We start from the raw sequence: 13,796 nt of genomic DNA, 5'->3' as shown, positions 1-13,796 counted from the left end.
GAAGGCTGTTTGGCGTATGACATCGAAATACCGCGAGAGCGAATCGATAGCACAGGTTAAGAATCTCTCTCGCGGTGCTTTGATATTATACGCTGATCGGTCTTCACCTCGCAGTTTGACGTCGAGCATGTCATTCGGGTGCAACTTCTCTAGCATAGTAGAAACGAAACCGCTTATTCAGCCGACCCGTTGTTATTTCAGACATTATTTGGATTTTCTGCATAAGCAGACCTAAAGTGCAGAATTGACATGGCTTGTGCTCAACGCTATCTAAACAAAGTTGTCATCGTTACTGGAGGATCTAAAGGCATCGGAAGAGGCGTCGTTAAAGTGTTCGGTAAAGCATTGGTTTTGTTACAAATAACAAAAGTAGAAAGTGTGCAAATAATAATACACATGCCATGTTTGCTTTGCAGTCCAGAATGGAGCAAAAGTTGTGTTCTGCGCACTAGGGGGTATGGCAAAATAATAAACCTTTTCTAACTATACTTGCTAATATAATTTTTATTACATTTTACGTTTATGAAATGCAGTTCACTTTAAACAATGTTAAGTTACAGATGGTCAGTCTCTGGAGTGTGAGCTGAACAAGGAAGGACCGGGCTCGTGCGTGTTTGTGTCTTGTGACATGTCTAAAGAGGATGACATTAAGGTACGCAATTGCTTTCATTTGCCGCTATTTGGAAGTGCCACTTGGCTAAATCTTTTTTTTTTTTTTTTTTTCTTTGTTTGTTTTCACCCTTAAGCGATTAATAAATGTAACGGTGGGCCGGTTTGGACAAATAGACTGTTTGGTTAACAACGTTGGGTGGCGTAAGTAGACCTTTTATTTACGTTATATATATATATATATATATATATATATATATATATATATATATATATATATATATATATATATATATATATATATATATATATATATATATATATATATATGACTTATTCAGATTTTTTTAATTATATTTTTATTTTAAAATTAATTATACCTGTACATTCTGATGATACATTAGACCCCCCTCATAAGGCCACAGATGACACTACTGCAGAAGAGTTCAAAGACCTGCTTAATTTGAACCTCATAAGTTACTTCCTTGCTTCTAAGGTAAGGTCCTCTAAAATGTGAAGACCAAGACCAAACCTTTGTGTTATTTTTTCTGATTTATCTTCCTTCACATTTATCTTTCTCTTCTTTAAACCTTTGTGTTATTATACTAAGTGTAAAATGACTACACAAATGTCATTTCCCTTTTTATGCTTGCACTTAACAGTATGCCCTACCCTACTTGCGCAAAACGCAAGGTAACATTATCAATATGTCCAGCCTTGTCGCCTCGATAGGTCAGAAAGGTGCTGCTCCTTATGTTGCTACCAAGGTAAGTGCTTGTGGTACATACATAATAATTAAAACGGGTTATGTTATACATTTGGATTAACTGTAGCACTGTCTAAATCCACAAGGGGGCGATCCTTGCCATGACTAAAGCAATGGCTGTTGACGAGAGTCGGTATCAAGTGCGAGTCAATTGGTGAGTCAGATAAATGATCCTGTCACTCAATCAGTTTTTACTTTTAATTCATATCTAGACTATTTACGCTTTTCTATTTATGTTTATTCCTATGAAATCCACATTAGTAAACATCATCCACTTTAATTCTTATTAATAGCATCTCTCCAGGTAATATTATGACACCTATGTGGGAGGAGCTTGCTAGCCAAACTGAAGATTCTTCTGCTACTATTAAAGAGGGAGAAAATGCACAGGTAAGCGATCATATGAATAAAAGAACAAGAGAAGCAGATGAGTGGTTGTTCAGCTGCTGAAGGATTATGGTTCGTTTGATGGTCTATATCAGGGGTTCTCAAAGTTTACATTCAAAGGTCCAAATCTGAATTCTCATCATTTTCATAGGTCCAGAAAAAATGGTTATTACAAAAATTGTCAAGCACAGTAATAACTTTATGTAAATCATTTGTTTATACAAAAAAGCAACACAAATGGTTTGGGAAAAACATAACAAGTGTATTTTGCATTTAAAGTCAAAACATTTTTTAAACATAAACACAAGAAATATGCCAAAAGTAACCAGGTGCAAGATACAGAGCAACCTAATGAGAGAAATGGCACTGTTTGTTTTCCATCAGATGCATAAACCATGGCAAAAAAAGTGTGGTTGGTAGGCAGAGACACTGACCAAAATTAGGGGTGCACCTATAAATTGGCTGATGATGCTTGCTATGCTTCTCAATGAATTACGGTGAAATACCACTACATCCAAAAGCCAGGGGGCGCTCTCGGGCAGAAACTTAATATGCGCTGCAGACGAAGAACTAGACACACGCAGCTCCAGGAAATGTTTTAAGGTTATATTTATATTGCTGTTCTTCAAACCTTTTCAGGTATTTTCATGATAATAAAGAATATGTATAAATATTATGTTTGACGAGTGTTGCTTTTTCAAATGCATGTTTTAAACGACTCAAACCAACATGATTTCAGATTGATAAGGACTTAATGACCAAAAGCCGTAGTACATGAAGTAGCTGTGCATAATATCTGTGTGTGATGGCTACAGCGTGACACAGGAATTTTTTTAATAACTCGTTTTATTTTCGGACCAGGAATATTCTTAAATCTAAAAATAAAAGAAAACTAAACGAATGGTTTACAAGTTTTATATGCATTTGTAAAGTAGCAAATCCACACATTTAATCAATCACATAGAAATTAATGCACTTGTACTATGAAGTGTACGCGGGTCCGGATCAAGTTCCCATCGGGTCCGGATCCGGACCGGAGTCCGGACTTTGAGAACCCCTGGTCTATATTAAAGGTTTCTCGCTTCTGCTTTACAGCTGATTGGTCGAATGGGGACGGAGGCTGAGAGTGGACTGGCTGCCCTCTTCCTGGCAGCTGATGCCACTTTCTGTACTGGAATAGACTTGCTTCTGAGTGGAGGGGCTGAACTTAACTACGGTTTCAAAAGCCAGGTTTCATAATTGAAGACGACTCATGAAATAACAGTTTCATTCCACTAAGTGTCTGCCCTACAGTGCTGCTTTTTTAGCAATTAATTCATAAGACTATACTTTCTTAAACATTGCACTCTTTTAAAATCATAGTGAATATGAGTAATTAGTTTGATTAGTATACTATAGTGTTTAGCGTTTGCAGTGCCAAACACTGTTAATAAGTTGATTCTCTGGTTAATAACTCTGGTTAAGATTCAGTCAAAAGTACATAGTTTTATACCATTAGATTCTTATTGATTTATACCTGTGACATATCATGGCATTCATTATTGCACATTTGCTACAATTCCCAGCATTCATGTGAAAAAATGTTTACTACTTTCCATGTAGCACTTTTATGCTGACATTTAAGGTATGTTGAATGGTGCACATAATTGTTACATTTACAACTGACTACAATATTCTGTAGAAAGTGAAAGATATTTTCTTACGAGGGATCTCTAACAGAATTAGTTTGAAATGTAAACTTATTTATGTACGTTGTGTTCAAAATTTTGTTTTCAAAGAATTAAAAATACATAAATGTTACATGTTTATCAAAGGGACTTGATCAATCTAAACTGTGATTTAATGTCCATGACTGTGACTTTTACATTACTATACCAGCAAGCTTTAGATGATTTGATATTTTGTATTTTTCTTACTCTTAAATGGTTGTGATTTGCCAGCTTTTTATAAATGTATTTTGCAGATATGCAAAATTGTACTTAATAAAAGGCATTTTTAAGAAATGTTTTGTATATTACTGATATAATGTTAGCTGTAATTAAAGGGAAAAGTAACTAATTTAATGTTGTCATGTGACAGGAAATTGACAGCAATATTAAAGCACTTGTGGAGACTAAAAGATGTTGTCCTTAATTACTTGAAACACTTTAATTAAAACAAATGGTTAGGACAAATTACAGGACCTGTAGCCTTTGTTTACAGTAAAGAACAATAACACTCAGATTACAGTATATTTTATTTTCATCACATCAGTTAAAAGTTTACATAAAATAGTCCTCCAAATTTCAACAAACCAATCATTTAACCGGTTTACACCAACGCCTCATTTATCATCCAATGAATGACATACTGTTTTCAGCATTGACCTCGATTAACACCGTCTGCCTGCCTTCAGTGCCTTGACTTCACGCAGAGCCATATATCTCTATGGCTCTGACTTCACGGCGCCTCTTTATCCAATCAGATGCAAGATATCTGTCACGCCCATCCACTGGTTTTATTATTAACCCACTGAGGGACAAACATTTCCTACAGTTGTGATTGCGTCATACGTTTTTCCTAAAACACAAAAACACTATCATGTGCATTCAGTTGTCAGAAATATGCAAATAATCAATAACTCCTCATTTGAAATGTTGTCCGCTGTCTTTAATCTTTACGGCTATAGCCCATACACAATAATACAAACAATCATATTTAATATTTCACACGGATACAGAATAAATCACTGTGGAAAATTATTTCAATGAGACCAAAACAACGAAAATGTCCGGATCTTTACCGATTCAAAACGCCGACAACATTACCGCCATAACACAAGGCGTCCAATCCGGAACGTAGAGATCACGCAGTTGCTCCCACTCGGACTAGTTTACCATTCATTCGCAGCAATGGCAGCCCTTAGGACGGTGAGTTCAAAGAGCAGTTTATCTATCACGTATCTGTCTTGTATTTTCAGACCCATCTGTTAATATTTAATCGCTCGAGAGTGTGACTATCAAATCGAAGATAAACAAGGTTGCGTATTTGCAACAAGCGAGATACTTATTAAACACTAAACGAGTACCGTCCCGCTTTAATCGTGCACATGCACGTTTTAAATGTTTGCTTTATACACCCATGTGCTGTGTAACCGCGTCATTCGTTGATTCTCACTTTGAAGACCTGCGGATTATTATTATAATGACCTGTAAGTTAAACTACAAGTATGGACTCTAGCGCTTGGAAGACGCTTCACGTGCCACGTATTTATAACATAATCCGTCTTGCATGGTCGTCGAGGCGACCCACCAGATATAGCAGAGAGTTCTTGTGTTCATGGGACATCACCTATTCAATGTGTAAACAGTAACCTATTAAAACAGCAAAAGACATTTATATACAAGAAGGTCAGACTGCTGCGCGTGCGCGGTTTCTGCTGCAGACTACCAGAAACTGGTTTTCATAATAAACAGCTTATGATTTATAATAATATTTGGAATCCATTAAAAAATGTATAATCCGCATTTTCCAGAGTTTTTGTTTTGCTGTTCAGCCATTTATAGCTATTAAAGGCACAGTGTATGACCCAGCTGTCTCCTTGTGCACATGCCAAACAAAGTGCAGGTATATACAGATGATATGCATGCATGACTCTCATCACATGAGGGCTAAACAACACATACTCTGCGATTAGGTGCAAATGTGCAATAAAACGGTTGAATTCACTTTTTCTGTTCTTTTACATTTTACATATTTTCATTTAACAGACGCTTTTTATCTAAATCGATTTACAAATGAGACAACATTAAACATTTTGTTTTTATGTGTTTCAAATCTTTCAACAACTCAAGTTTGTGTTTTTTAAGGCACTCAATGGACGCCTTCTTCAGTCATTCCCCCTATCATTTGGATCGCTTCGGTTTGCCAGTTCTTCCTTTAAGGTATTTAAAAAACCTGTAGAGTCAGATTCATGCACCATTCCTGTTCCTCATATTAACCCAAACCAGCCATTAGGTTTTTTGACTGTGTGTGGCCCTGATCACATGCAAATGTAATCTGTATCACCTGGTAAGGTCTTGTTTTGTGGGTCAATAATAGAGTGTTGGTGGATTCCCAGAAGTTCATTCTCTGAAGTGTTGAACTGGCCATGGTGTCATCCTGAGAGATCTGACTTGCCTTTCTTTTTTGCCTCTGCTCTTTTACTCGCTTTCTTTCTTCCAACAACCCCCTTCCACCTTCTCATCGCAATTTAATTGTTTAATTCAGTTTTTTACGTACTAGCTTGCATGGTGAATCCAGGTTTGTTTATTAAGTGCATGTGCAATCAGTGATAATGAATATGAACCTCTCCACATACCTGCTTTACTCCCTGCCCCTCTCTCTTTCCATTCTCTTTCTCCCTCCCCATTTATTTTGGCCAGTTTGCGGATCTTACCATAGAGAGGAACCCCGTACCCAAGCCAAAGCCAGACCCCTCCACGCTGGTGTTTGGCAAGCAGTTTTCAGACCACATGCTGACCATCAATTGGTCGGCAGATGGAGGATGGGAAAAGCCTGCGATCAAGCCCTTCCAGAATCTGTCCCTTCACCCTGCATCTTCAGCCCTGCATTACTCTATAGAGGTGAGGGAATGAGTGATCCACATTAGTGTACAACATCTTTATTCTGCATTTATTACAGTTCAAGGAAGACCAGCTATTTTTAAATAATATTAGGCTTTCTTTATCAATGCATAAAAACACAGCAATAAAGCAGAGCTGCACAGTTGTTTCATAAAGTTTTCATGACCATTTTATTAAAGTTATTGCTAGTTATTGTAGTTTATGTATATCATCTATTGTAGTACTTGGTAATATTGTTTGTTTGTCTGATGTGTCATGGTAGTTATTTGGTCTGATCCTGTCTGTGCTTCTATTACTCTCAGCTTTTCGAGGGCATGAAGGCATTTAGAGGTGTAGATAACCACATCCGACTCTTCAGGCCCATGTTAAATATGGAGCGCATGTACCGCAGTGCTGTAAGATGCTGCCTGCCCGTAAGTCTTGAGCATTTACAAACCTACTTAATTTTATTGGCTGTTACCCCGTGAGATTATCATGTTTCAATGAAGTTCGTCGAAGCCATCTCCGTCAGTATATTGTCTCTGTCTGTATTAGACATTTGATAAAGTCGAACTGCAGGAGTGTATTAAGAAGCTGGTCGAGATCGATCAAGAATGGGTACCGTATTCCACAGACGCCAGTCTTTACATTAGGCCAACATTCATTGGAATCGAGGTAAAACATCTAAATCCTTTCACCAATGACATCATCAATACAACAATAAAATTTTTGGGGTGAAAAAGATCATGCATTGTTGTTTTGTCATCTCAGCCTTCTTTAGGTGTGGCACGAGCAGGTCATGCTTTGCTCTTTGTCATTATCGGGCCTGTTGGACCTTATTTTGCGACTGGAGGGTTTAGTCCTGTGTCTCTGCTGGCAGATCCACGTTATGTTCGGGCCTGTAGAGGAGGTGTTGGGGAATACAAAATGGGAGGGTCAGTGTTTACAAAACTCTTATTGTAGGGATATTTCAGGGATAGTTCATCTATTCACCCTCATGTTGATCTAACACTGTAAGTGTTTCATTCTTCTGTTGAACGCAGTTGTTGTTATTTTGAAAAATGATGGCCACAACACAGTTCACAAATAATTTTTTTACAGTATCCCAAGTAGTATTCCATCTATCCCTTTAACACCTTCTTTTCCCATTCTTAGTTGTGTTAAAAGACGTCAGATTTTCTAGTAGGTCGGTAGCTTGAATAGGCTTCAACAAGGTATGCATTTTGGATTTGTGTAGATTTGTTGCAGAATTCTCAGCAGTCTTTCCCTTTACCCTCATGTGGTGCTGTTTTATTTTTATTTGCAACTCTGTTTGTGGCCGTATCAGAATGTGTTAGTCAAAGCTTGTAATGCTGCCCCCTTGTGGTGTGTTTGTATAAAATATTGCAATTGTTTTGCACTGTTTCTTGAATGTATCATTGTACTGCGTTTCTCAGTAACTATGGGCCGACAATTGCTGTTCAGAGCGAGGCAGCAAAGAAGGGCTGTCAGCAGGTCCTCTGGCTTTATGGAGACAATGAGGAGATCACTGAGGTCGGAACTATGAATCTCTTCATCTATTGGACCACAGAGAAAGGAGGTGAGGAGTGTGTGAATTAAAGTTTGCTAAATAATGACTGCTATATTAGTCATTCCTTCTTGTTTAACAAACATTTGCATTGTTATTTACAAACATTCGATATGAATGTTGCTCTTTAAAGGCGGGGTGCACAATGTCTGAAAGCCAAAGCCAAGTGTTGACATTTGAAATCACCTAAACAAACACGCCCCTACTTCTTTTGATAGACCCGCCCCACACATACGCAACCCCGGCAAGGATGTTGGTTAGTAAACACGCCCCTTACTGCTGATTGGCTACAAGTGTGGTAGTCGACCCGACTCCCATTTCCAAAATGTTTTTCAAACATTATGCACTCCGCCTTTAAAGGGGTCCTTGATTATGATTTCAGTTTTTAACTTTTAGTTAGTGTGTAGTGTTGCTGTTTGAGCATAATCAACATCTGCAAAGTTACAGCACTCAAAGTTCAATACAAAGGAAATAATTTCTTTAACAAAAATTGCTTCTCATAAACTACAAACGAACGGCTGGATAGACTACAAGTGAGCTTTTTCCTGGGTTAGTGACATCACAAATGCCAAAATGTACAAAAACCCTGCCCCCGGGAACATGCAACCAGGGTTCTAAATTAACACACGCCAAATGCAGGTTAAAATTCATTTTGGCGGGTGTTTATAAAAACTTACTAGCCAGTTTGGCCGGTGATGCATGAGGCATTGCATGCAAGATACATAAAGCTTCATTCTCTGACATTTATCCCTTCCTACATTTCCCATGAACACTGTGCCGTAATGCTACGTGATGATGTTTATACGCCAATTGGCTGCGCGCAGTTTGCAGCGAAACCAGCGCGAGAAACCATGGAAACGAGTGGAGCGCGTCCACCAGAAAACAAAAGGACATGTGCTCCAGTGTAAATCTTTCGTGCCCAGGTGTAAATCTCAAGTTTAAATTTTAGCAGTGAACTAGTGTATTCCTTAACAAAGATAATAGCGGCAAAAACAAATCTATATGCAATGAAGTTACCCAATTTACGCTTGTAAAGCGACGAAGCAGTCACACTGACGCGTGCACGCATGTATCCATGTCCACGCGCGTTTTTGCGTTCCTCCGCGCGCGCAACTGCATCCAAAAGGTGACGCCACGCGAATGAGTAATTATTTGACTCGATCATTATTGGCTTCTGTAGATGGACATCAGAAATGTTTTGTGCAAAGCAGGGAAAGGGAAGCAGAAAGGAAAGATGATGAGATTAAGGGAGTTAAAGGCGGAGTCCACGATGTTTGAAAAACGGTTTGGAAAAGGAGACGGGCCGACTACCAAAACACACTTATAGCCAATCAAATCAAATCAAATGCCGGGTTGCGTATGTGTGGGGCGGGTCTATCAACAGAAGGTCCAGATTCTATTGGGGTAGGGGCGTGTTTGTTTAGGTGATTTCAAATATCAACATTGGCTTTCAAAAATCATGGACTCCGCCTTTAAGACAAACTACATCCTCACCCTGTCAGGTCTCAAACATTAGAGGAAAAATCTCAGGAAACCCTCTTGTCAAGTCTATAGAATTGCATTGTTGCTGAGAAAATCAACAGATGTATGTGTTATACTGTTCTGTATTTTGAGATATGAAATTAATATTTAGTTTACAAATATTTAACTCTAGGAGTCGGACACTAACTTACATAACAGTTAGCAGTAACTGTGACCGAGATTATTTAGTATAGCAGACATAAAATGACTGGTTTATTAAAATATTCTTGTGAAAATAAGTTATTAATCATTGTCATCATTGTAGAAAATATTTCTCTGCTGTCATTATTACCAAACATTTTCTGCCATGTATGCCTCCAAACATGTTAATAATGTTAGGTATGATGAAGATTATACTTAAATATTTTTAAATACATATTTATCTTTCACAGTAACTGTTGCACTGTAGAATAGTGGGTTAAGTAAATGACATAGAAGTGTTGCACAATTCTTTGACACAGCAGGCTTTCAAAAAAAGTCAGCAAAAAATGGGAGGCCTGTGCCCCAGTAAAGATTTATGTCTATCGACAAAGAAATGAAGAAAGCTTATGTTTCATCATAAAAATGTTGTCACGTTTTGTCAGGATTGTCGCATGCACGCGAAAGAAAAAACAAATTGTTGCATTCAGTGGCACTCATAATTTCTCTTATTTTCACCGGAAAAAATTTGGCTAGTGGAAATGCTGATTGGCTGGTAACTTTAGAAAGTTACCAGCCACTTTGGCTGATGGACAAGAAAGTTAATTTAGAACCCTGCATGCAACAAAGGGGTAAGGCCATGTTGTGCTCCCTTTTTTATGTTGTAGCGAGGATGTGAACAAAGGACAATGTTGTTTGGCTCTGTTAGCCTGTTAGCTAACGTATGCGCACAGTCGAACGTGTAAAGCCTTGCAAGGTATAGTTTATTTGACTCGTACGTGTACACAGACGTTTGACGCATACACATTGCGACAAAATGCAATGCATCTCCTGGACTACATACTACATTCTCCTGTAGGCGCATGCAGGACTTGCGTACAATGTACGCCGGGGTTACAAAAATCCTGCGGTGCGTGTACAGTATGCTTGCGTTCGCGTACGTGTAATTTTTTTTTACCATTCTTCAGCCTTTAAAGGGATAGTTCACTTTCTGTCATCATTAACTCATCCTCATGTTGTTCTAAACTTGTATGAATTTTTTTTCTCTGAACACAAAAGAAGATATTTTGAGAAATGATGGTAAACACACAGCAGTAAGTGACCATTGACTTCCATAGTAGAAAAAAAATATTTTGGAAGTATTGTGATAAATGAGTAAGACATTTTTTTGATAAATGATGGTAAGCACACGTGATGGTCCCCCTTAAATTCCATCATATTTGTTTATTCCTACTATGGAAGTCTATGGTCACTTACTCCTGTGTGTTTACCATCATTTCTCAAAATATCTTCTTTTGTGTTCATCAGAAAAAAGAAATTCATACAGGTTTAGAACAACATGAGGACAAGTAAGCGATGACAGAATTTTTATTTTAAAGTGAACTATCCCTTTAAGGTAAAAATGTGAAAGAAAATGTTTTTTGTTTTTTTTTAACACGTTACAACGCACCCCATAAACACAATCAAAACTTCAAAAACAGCCCCTTTAAATTGAAATGTGTCTTTGTGTATGAATAGAAAAGGAGCTGGTCACCCCCCCACTAGATGGCATCATTCTTCCAGGAGTCACCCGGCAATCTCTGCTGGATCTTGCAAGAGAATGGGTAAGAGAAAGCGAGTCATGGTAATGCCGTGCTGTTTCACACATCACACATTAACACCAGGGTTTATGTCAAAGGACCAATGTTTTTCTAGGTGTTGCCATAACTGTACCTTACCATTTGGGATTGTGGATTTTTTTGCAGGGGGACTTCAAAGTGACAGAGCGCAAAATAGTGATGAAGGAGCTGATAAATGCTTTAAATGACGGACGGGTTCTCGAAGTGTTCGGCTCTGGTACCGCATGTGTGGTTTGTCCAGTTGGCAGCCTGCTCTACAGGGATAAGGTAATACACACTTGAATGCTCTATTGCAGTGGTCACCAATCCTGTGTTACTGGAAATCTACTTACTTTAGATCCAACTGTCACATACGCACACCTGCTTCCTAATTTTTAGGTAGCCGTGAAAAGCTTGATTAGCAGGTTCAGGTGTGTTTGATTAGGGTTGGAGTTAAACTCTGCAGGAAAGTAGACTTCCAGGAACAGGAACAGCTCTATTGCATTTAGAGTCTATTATTGCATTAATGCCTATTTCAAACTTACCATGAGTTTGTAAAAAAAAAATTATTCAACACATTTGCATATTATTTGTTTTTCAGACCTACCAAATTCCTACCATGCAGAATGGCCCAGATCTTGCTAAAAGGTTCCATAAAGAACTCACCGATTTGCAGGTATAGAATTTTTGTATTAACTAAATAACTTTTTTCTCTATTAAATCTGTTCTCTATCCGCTTGTTAAGTCATGATGTAATAAATACAGTTTCCTGGTTCAAGCCTCCACTCATTTTTTTCGATAGAGGATATTACATAAACAGCTGTTTATGAGCACTATTTATTCATATTATACATTTAAGTGAATATTTTATAAACTCTGTGTATAAACTCATTTCAAGTGCATATAAAGGCGGGGTGCATGATTTTTGAAAAACAATTTGAAAAAGGGATTCTGGCTGAGTACCAAAACACACTTGTAGCCAATCAGCAGTAAGAGGCGTGTCTACTAACCGACATCGTTGCCTGGGTTGCGTATGTGTGGGGCAGGCCTATCAAAAGAAGGTCCAGATTCTGTTGGGGTAGGGGCGTGTTTGTTTAGGTAATTTCAAATGTCAACATTGGCTTTCAGAGATCATGCACCCCACCTTTAAGATCGGTTAGACCCGGAAGTACTGCATGACATCAGACTCAACAAGCAGAATTTTCTCTCTTTGCCCCGTCTAAACCTCTCTTTTGTTTCTCCATGCACAGTATGGACGCAAGCAGAGGGACTGGGCACCACTGGTTGTTTGATTGGTTTGATTTGTTGATGTCTTGGCCTGAAAAATGGTCAGATCTCGTATTTAAAACCTCATCTCATGTATTAATGTGTGGACTTGAAATAGGGATGTTATTGTACAGTAGCAACCTCTCTAAGTGAGTAATCATGTATTAAACATATGCAGTCATTTAAAACAACCTAACATATTACTTGCTTAGAGATCTGTATGGCACAATTTAGCAGTGATTGTCCTGTTTAGCACAAGCATTATAAGCAATGTATAAGTAACTTGGAAGAAAGGCACAATACGTTAATGTATTTTTTCTTGCAGTAGCCTACCTGCTTGTCCAGTTTATACATTTTTCATACATCCATACCAAATTTCAAAGGTTTCTTGTTGTGTCCGAAGTGACTGAAAAGTTGTTCAATATTTTTCCATAAACGCTTAACTGTAATAACATTATAACTTTTATATAGAGGGAATGGTGCTAAGATATTATAGGCAGTTGAAAAGTAGCACAATTCTGCACATAGTCATTTTAATGTGAATATATGTTTGCACAACTGCTTGTTTAGTAAGGACCTTTAAGAAAGAAAAAAGTGAAGCTGCTTTTTAAAAAATGCCACAGTGGCAGTGAGATTGACCTAAATTTCCTAAGTCAAAAACAGTGAAGTGTAAATGATTGTGTATGTCCAAAACAATCATGTGCTACTACAAGGACAATATATATATTTTTACCTTGGAGCTTGAACTGATCTAATACACGCACTGAATGGCTAAAGATGCACAAAGGTCCTGATAGCATCTCTACAGATCATTAGAAAGAGTCCTGGTGTAAGGGTTATAAGTGCACTATAGGCTGGTGATCGATATGATATTTGGAACAATGATGTGATCTGTATGTGTTTGAGAATGTATCGGTTTTAACTTATTTCTGCAGTTGTTTTAGTAGTTATACGGTTAGAATTCCTGTTTTTTACTGTATGATCTGTTACCTTTTTGGTTAGTTTTAGACCTGTATTTTAAACCAATGTGTACACTCCACATCTTCTGTAAGTGCCTGATGGAGGTGGCTGTTACTTTCTGTTTGACCTTGGTATCATTTGCATTTGTCAATTATTTTACTGTGGGTTCTGCTGCTGCTGTGTTCACAATTGATTTATTTTGGTATTTGGGGTAGATTTTATTCGATCACGGTTTTTACAAATAAATTTGATTTGCGTCCACCTAAATGTCTGGCTTTTGTTTTGGCCACATAGTGGCAAAATCATAGTTGTTTTGAGAATCTATAGTTTCTATAAGGTTCTATGTGTTTTTTTTTTTTTTTTTTTTAGATATTATTTACTTTGTATTGATAGAAGCTCAA

The 13,796-nt window shown here is 37.7% G+C and overlaps 2 protein-coding genes across 5 annotated transcripts; both read left to right on the top strand.

The window, feature by feature from the left end:
* The first annotated feature begins 96 nt into the window (after positions 1-96).
* Positions 97-3,881, top strand: hsd17b14 (hydroxysteroid (17-beta) dehydrogenase 14). 2 transcript variants are annotated; one of them, XM_065278434.2, is made up of 9 exons: positions 97-337; positions 417-455; positions 561-652; positions 747-813; positions 1,014-1,105; positions 1,272-1,376; positions 1,462-1,529; positions 1,669-1,765; positions 2,858-3,881. In XM_065278434.2, exons 1-9 carry the CDS (start codon positions 250-252, stop codon positions 2,999-3,001), a joined length of 792 nt encoding a protein of 263 aa, XP_065134506.1. In that variant the 5' UTR covers positions 97-249; the 3' UTR covers positions 3,002-3,881. The 2 variants fall into 2 exon arrangements, with proteins under 2 accessions (XP_065134506.1, XP_065134499.1); XM_065278427.2 differs by having other exon boundaries at positions 555-652.
* A 520-nt stretch (positions 3,882-4,401) lies between these two features.
* On the top strand, positions 4,402-13,656 carry bcat2 (branched chain amino-acid transaminase 2, mitochondrial). 3 transcript variants are annotated; one of them, XM_065273892.2, is made up of 11 exons: positions 4,402-4,671; positions 5,611-5,685; positions 6,166-6,366; positions 6,669-6,779; positions 6,901-7,020; positions 7,117-7,280; positions 7,782-7,924; positions 11,090-11,175; positions 11,317-11,457; positions 11,771-11,845; positions 12,420-13,656. In XM_065273892.2, the coding sequence occupies exons 1-11, from the start codon at positions 4,654-4,656 to the stop codon at positions 12,459-12,461; spliced, it is 1,176 nt and encodes a 391-aa protein (XP_065129964.2). In that variant the 5' UTR covers positions 4,402-4,653; the 3' UTR covers positions 12,462-13,656. The 3 variants fall into 3 exon arrangements, with proteins under 3 accessions (XP_065129964.2, XP_065129963.2, XP_065129965.1); XM_065273891.2 differs by lacking the exon at positions 4,402-4,671 and adding an exon at positions 5,336-5,368; XM_065273893.2 differs by lacking the exon at positions 4,402-4,671 and adding an exon at positions 6,011-6,043.
* Positions 13,657-13,796: the final 140 nt, after the last annotated feature.

Source organism: Paramisgurnus dabryanus, chromosome 3, assembly GCF_030506205.2.
Source record: "Paramisgurnus dabryanus chromosome 3, PD_genome_1.1, whole genome shotgun sequence".
NCBI classification, from domain to species: domain Eukaryota; kingdom Metazoa; phylum Chordata; class Actinopteri; order Cypriniformes; family Cobitidae; genus Paramisgurnus; species Paramisgurnus dabryanus.
Note: the sequence above shows the minus strand (reverse complement) of the source record. Positions and strands in the feature narration are given on the sequence as shown.